A 7,099-nucleotide genomic window follows, 5' to 3' on the forward strand; every position below is an offset into this window, starting at 1 on the left:
AACTCATTGTTCAATTGGTTCTTGCGCATTTCCTTGAAATTGTTTTTTGACTTGCTACTCTGAGCCATTAGTGTTTGTAACTAAGAAATCCTGGCTTAGTCACTGATGTAGAAAAACAAGGCTTTGTTTCAGGTATGGCTCCTGGGAACTGCCGTATTTAGTACCTTGTGAAAGGTGAGATCTTGGTTTGGGAGTTAGACAAACTGGTTTGTGAAGGTGCTTGGACTTAGCAATATATGATGCAAAGTGTTCAGGCAGTTCATTAGACAGTCATCTGTCCTTACCTCTGGGCATAAGAGGGGAGGATCTTTTCTACAAAAGCTGAAAGCTGTACATGTTTGGGCACTGGCAATAGACAAATTACTTACAAGGGCATCTTTGCTGCTTTCTCATGTTAAACTTCATTTGTTCCTGTCCCACCTCTAAAGAGACAGTTGTAATTTTTATTCCACACAGAAGAATGAGGGTATTGGTTTGCAGATGGTTGATTTCTCATGTGTAAATAGACAATTTCTTTTCTTAAAATGTAAATAATTGTTCATTTTTTGACAGTTCTAATGAGCTTATTAGTGGCAGAATCACGCAGAGCTGCTACCTTAAAGTCTTGTGACTCGTGGTTTGCCCATCACCAGCTTGGGCATCATTTGAGAGCGTGCTAGAAGTGCGACTGACCTTGCCCAATTCACTGACAATTGGCACCTACAGTGTATTTAGTTCCCATCAAGGTGACTCTCAACATAGTCTTAAGAATCTTTTTTTTTTTAAAAAAAGATGCTTTGGTCTCATCGAAAAGAGCCTTTCTGTAAACTCAGTAAAAGAAGAACTGGCAAATACCACGTTTATGTACTAGAATGGAAGATTTTTGCCTTTTAATTTACTTAAGCAATTTGTACATAAGAAGGAGCCCTTGTCTGATTTCATTATAGGACAGTGAATCTTTGCCTGGAGTCCCATCAAATTACAGTCAATCTTTGCTTGGAGTCCCATCAACCAACTTCATTGTACTCTGGGGCTTGGCCCAGGCAACTGTAATGATTAACTATCAGGTGCTATTACTAGCTTGGTCAAGTGGAGAGTGGATGCTAACTAAATTTCTCCTGTGTGTAGCTCCTGTTGGTTTCTGGGCTTATTGAACAGTTTTCCAAATGAATCAGGGTTTCTGTGTAGTTTGCCTTCAGAGAGAATATAGTGGTCTCCAAAAATACACCTTCTAGCTATCACTGTTTATTTCATTAGGGTGAATTATATAACATCTGTCTTTTTAAAAGCAATTTCTGAGGACAGGGTTTACGTGACAAGAAGTGGAGCCACTTTGAGTGGTTGACAATACCAGCCTTCCAGGGACACTGTATGGACTGTTGGGCAGATTACTTTGAATACCCCTGTCTTCATGTGGGACCATTCCTATATAGATTAGCTCAATATCCTGTTTGGATAGCCAGCTGGCCTTCTGCATGACTTTTATTTATTTATTTAGCAGTTATCTTTGCGTTCAGATTTTTTCCTTAAAAAATATTTATTACGGGACATTTCAGCATAAACAGAAGTAGCAATAGTAGTTAAATAAATCCTAAGTGTATTTCACTTGGCCTTAACTTCAACACTGGACAACATATGTTTTATTTATATCTTTTCTACCTTACTGCCTTGATTAGTATAAAGCAAATCTCTTTTTTTTTCTCTCAGTATTTTAATACACAGCTACCATTTTACAGCCTAGTAATGATGGCATGATTATTTCCCTCAAAACATTTCTTGGCATTAAAATGGGTTTTAAAGTTTATTTACTCCATATATATTTGTTGAGAGTTTGCCTTGTATTAGATCTTGTTCTTTACATTAGAAATATACTTGGGAAACAAAACAGATATAATTCTGTGCTTTCATGAAATTTACATTCAACTCTAGAATAAATAATAAGTCAGATAAATAAGTAACATAGGTAATATGTTAGCTGATGAGAAAGAGCAAGAGCAAGAATAAGCCATGTTATAGGGAGTTAAAAGTTAGATAAGATGGCACTAAGATTATACTATTTCAGTAGGGATTGGGAGGTGAGGAAGTAGGTTGTGGAAAGAGAGAGTGCTGAGGTGGCTGGGTGCCTACCTGGAATAGGCAAGGGGGTGGGGGGGGGCAGGTAATAGGCGATGAATCCAGAGGCCTAAAAGGGAGCCAGATCATGTAGAGACTTGTCAACCACAGTAAGGAATTTGGTTTTTGCCTTGCATGACACGTAAGCATTGAATGGAGTTGAAGATGAGCATAGGAGTTTCGTATGCATCTCAAGTAGGTGCATTTCTTGGGTAGTTTCAGTTGTGCTCCAGTGCAAAATTTAGGGCCCAGTTTTCCTTCTATCTTATGCTATTTGGACCTTGAAAATTGAATAGTTAGGAGGAAAAATGAAAATCTATAAACATTAGTTTAAGATTAAATGATTCATATCCTGATTTTTCAGTTTACTAATTTGGTAGCTACAGGGAAAATGTTACCCTCAGGCACCAACCTGGATTTGTTTGGATTGCTAATGAAGGATGCAAATGTGAATGTTTTCAAGGACCAGGCAAAGGGCCTGGTATCTGGAAAAGTGGTGAGCTACCCAGCTGGCTGGATTATTCAGACAGCAGACTGGGCTAAATCTAAACCTTCTGATAGCTGGTTGATGTAGTCACAATCTCTGTTATACTCTGAATATGTTGATAACACCTGCCTTGGGTCTAGGTGTTAAAATATTAATTTTATTAGTTCAGAAGTCTCTAATTTAGTGCTTACATTAATTTTACTTAATCCCAGCAAAAACTCTGTGGGCTGGGGGCCAAAGACAAGATGAAGAAACAGGCATAGTGAATTCCTAGAGGAGTCAATTTGGATCATTCAACCATGGATTTTAATCTCTAGATTAGAAAAAGAATGCATACTGTGCGTTACCCACATATTTTTATTTTACTCCATCCATCCATCCGTCCATCCGTCCATCTATGAATGAAGACCCCTTTCCTCCTATGTGCCTAACTTTGTTCTCAATGCTGAAAATAGCAGTTTCTTACATGGGCAAAGTCCTCCCTGTGTGGACCTCACTGGTTTTGTGTAGAAGACAGGAAATAAACAAAAAACAATAGGTAAAGAGGTAAAGGAAATTAAGAAAGAGCAAGAAGATTAGGGACTATCCTGGGATAAAAAGAGATAGGTAAGAAATAGTAGTAACAATTTGAAAAGGGTGGGTAGAGAATTCACAATCAAGTTGAGAGTGAGTTGAGAAATGAAGAAATGAAACCTGGAAGGGAGAGAGGTCTTCACAGATTTGTATGTTTATTCTACAGCCAAGAAAGAGTGGTTGCTCTGTTTCTGTCTTGGGAGTATATTCAGAGGTTAAGCCATGAGTCTGATAACTGAACAGTAAAGCCAGGTTCCACTTCTGTTTTTATGAGTTGGAGTTTCTAGGTAACTAAGTACTGATTTATACATTTTAAAATATGTTCCAAAATTATTATTCCAGGTTCCTAAGCACACTCAGTTCAGATGGTGAATCAAGAGGCAGGGGCAGGAATAGTTTGAGTGCTAACCCCATTAGGGGACCAGAGCCCTCACTTCAAGGTCTTAGCACTCAAGAAAAGAGCATATAAATTCTGTGATAACTTATTTAAAATAAATGCAAGAGACTTGAGGTTTCAAGTATTGACCGCCACTATTTAATTTTCAGGAGGAAGAAAGTCCAAACATATTGCTAAAACAACTTTATATACTGTAACAAATACATTTCCTGTGATTATTCTGAATCATGGGTGAGTTCTCAAGTAAAAATAAAATTGTTCATCCTGTTGCTAACAGAACAGTACATTTAAATCTCCATAGCAGTGATGATTTGATAGTCAAACCCTTAGTTGTTAAAGCAAAAATAAAAACTTTTTACCTTGCACCTGCAGATATACCCTTGTAGACTCGGTATACTTATAAACTGAACAATGAAACTATTTCCCACAAATAGTGGGAAATCTGACTGTAGCTTCATCCTATTGATGGTCAACACTCACCACCCTCTTTTGAGGTAAATTTGTTCATGATGTGTTCATAATCATAACTTTGATAAGTGAATGACATTCATGAAGCACATTTGGAAAAAATAACACGCTGAATGTGATACATGTACCTACTCACGGAGTCTGAGCTGTATCTGAATTTTGGCATAAAACTGAGACTGATATCACATCTCTGCTGAACCCTTGAAGTTGGTTGAGGTTGCATTCAAATGCAAGGAGCTCTCATTGTGGTTGAAGGCTAGACCTCCTCCCAACCCCCAAGATGCACAAGGTTTTCCCCTGATGCACCTTTTGCGTGTGGCTTACTTGGAAGCCAAGGCTCAAGAGAAACTTTTCCCACTCTTTTAAAAACCAAGGAGAATGAAAACTAGGGATATTACCCAGCTTTAGGGTTAATGTCCAGAAGTAATCTTCATTAGAGAAGCTTGTTTATATGGCAGGACAAACATGTTGTTACAGAGAACCTAGCTTTTTGTTGGGAGAGCCACACCCTCTCCTCAACGTGTGGATCCCCATTCTCTTTGCTTGGAGGCCCAGTTCCCTATCTCATTCCTTAACTCAAGATGAACCCCTCTTTTACTGTCCCTTTTACTTTAATATTTACTCTATGTACATTCTCCATTTGCATGTAATTCAGTTTGTAATTAATTTTGTTCTCTTCTCCCACTAATCTGTTAGGTGTTCATTTAATTGCTCTAGCAACTCTTAATGGATCCAGGAAATTTCTCCCACAGAAAATTTCCTCTCCGACTCTATCAGTTACTTTCACTTTTTTTGGTAAATGGTATTTAACAACAGATTAGTGTTCTTCAGGGTTCAGATGGTTAGCTTTCTATGTCACTTTTGGGATTCAACAATGATTCTCAGTTATTTCTATTTCCTCCCCAAAGTTTTCTTATTGAGAATCCAAGAGGCAATATGTGGACTCAAACTCCCCTGTCCTAATTACATGCGGCCTTGAAAGATCGCTGAGCTGAGGACAGAAGGTCTGTTGCTGACAATAGCAAACTTAGCCTCTCCTCCTCTGATGGCTCTTACAGAATGAGTCAATCACCTTTTGCTTCGTTTCTCTGTGACATGCACAATTTTAACTTTATATAGAGTGTGTATACAGACTTGAAGATAAATTCAGTAACAAATTACTGCTTTTCCTTTTAGAAATTAGAAATCTGGACCATGCCTTGGTGGAAGTGATATTAAGTTAATTACTCAAACCTTGGTTGCATAATAGAAGTTTAAGCTCTGCTACTATGAGATTCAAAAAGAATTTCAAGTTCTATCTGACTTCATTCAATGAAAATATAGACTGTGATCATAGAGGCCTCCTTCCATTTGTCTAAGTGATTTTTTACTGATTTTTCTCTCCAAGAATGCTTGGATCTCCCAGCTTTCTTCCAAGACTCAGCTATCATTTTATCTTTGTGTTTAAAATCTGTCAGTGGAAAATGGACAAGATTTGTTATTGCAACAACATTCCTGCCTACATTTCAGTGAGATCTTGTTTTTTTTTATGAAGCATTGCACTAAGCCTTCTATAAGACCTTTGTGAACCAATGATGGAGCATTCCTAAGGGAGTGTATATATGTAGCCCCTTTGTTAACTGTAGTCCATGAGTATGAACAAACTGTTTTTCCTTTGCCATCTCTTATCTTCCTTCTGTTACAGGACGGGGAGAGGGGCACCCCAGAATCCCAGACTTACCTGGTTCTAAATAGGTTCCGCCAACTGCATAAAACACTTAATAGGAAAGAACTGCAATATAATTAGTGTGCAATACAGAAAAGACAAAGAATAGTTTCCAAATCAAGAACTTGGAAGTTACCTCTCCCCTTGTGGGTAAATGCCCAGCCAAACGGGGTTGGCCCAAAGCACAGCCACTGAGGCCTAAAAGTCAGTGACCAGTCTAAAGCACTTCTTGGGGATCCAAAAACAGAGTCAGAGGGTCCAGAGCAAAATCAAAATCAAGATAAAAGCTGCTATTGTTAACCTCCTCTTCTCTCACCCACGTATGTTTCAACCAGTCCAGGACCCAAGAAAAGAGGCCCACTTTGTCTTCATATGTTTCTGTTCCATGTGCCTCCTCCAGGTTTCCTTCTGGCTCCGTACCCTGCTTCTTTCTTTCCCAGTCTCCTCCCTGCTCATCTCTACCCTCAGTTGGATGAGACAGGGAGCCTGGAAACGCCTCTTTCCCTGGGGACCACCTTATTATAATTCCAGAATTCTCTCCAGAGAAATTGAAAATTCCAGACCAGTGTCCACTCAGTTTGGCCAATACTAAACTGATTTTCAGAATGATGCTTCCCCCTTCTGGTAGTTTTTGAGAACTAGGACTTCAGGATTTCATTTATTGCTCAAATACTAGTTTCAGGCTACAAGGGCTGTTTCTATACTACTCTCCTCCTAGTACTTTTTAACTTTCTGAGGCTTGCTAAAGAACCTCTTCCTAGTATTTTTAATATTGAGGCTTGCTAAAGACATCAGCCCCAAAGACTTTGTATTTGGATTGCACCTTTTTTTGCTACTTTCTCAAAAACCCGATTTAACGTTTCTTAGACCTAAAATGCCTCCATTCTTGTACTAAGGGTTATCCCTTGCCACTTATTTTCCTAACTCTTCCAAGTGACCAGATAAAAACCCACCCGACCTACAAAGATACACAACAGTAAATGTTCAGTTTGTCTTAATGCTTACTTAAAACCCATGGTAAGTTACTGCCTTTATGCATCTCCTGAATTGCTAATAGACTACTCTCCTTCTGAAATAAAGCATTTCCTCGTCTGTTCTTATTGAACTTATCTTAGTAGACCAATTACCATAAAGCAAAATAAAGAAGCTGAAGGAACTAATCTAAATAAATTTAGGCTAGTGCCTCTCCATGTTACACAATCAGTGCTACAGCTTTTTACAGAAAGAATTAAGTGGCTCTGAAAAGAGCCTTTGGGTTGTCAAGATTAAAACAGAAGCGGGCTCACTTGGAGCTGGTGTACTTGGTGACGGCCTTGGTGCCCTCGGACACGGCGTGCTTGGCCAGCTCGCCGGGCAGCAGCAGGCGCACGGCCGTCTG

At 38.9% G+C, this 7,099-nt stretch overlaps 1 protein-coding gene across 1 annotated transcript in view; it reads left to right on the forward strand.

Moving 5' to 3' along the window:
* LOC101637187 overlaps positions 1–7,099 on the forward strand; it is a 23,294-nt gene that overhangs the window by 11,027 nt on the left and 5,168 nt on the right. Inside the window, 1 exon segment of the mRNA XM_012734164.1 lies at positions 2,456–2,587. Coding sequence (XP_012589618.1) covers positions 2,456–2,587 — 132 coding nt within the window.

Source organism: Condylura cristata, unplaced genomic scaffold (genome assembly GCF_000260355.1).
Source record: "Condylura cristata isolate star-nosed mole 26May11 unplaced genomic scaffold, ConCri1.0 scaffold00048, whole genome shotgun sequence".
Classification (NCBI taxonomy): domain Eukaryota; kingdom Metazoa; phylum Chordata; class Mammalia; order Eulipotyphla; family Talpidae; genus Condylura; species Condylura cristata.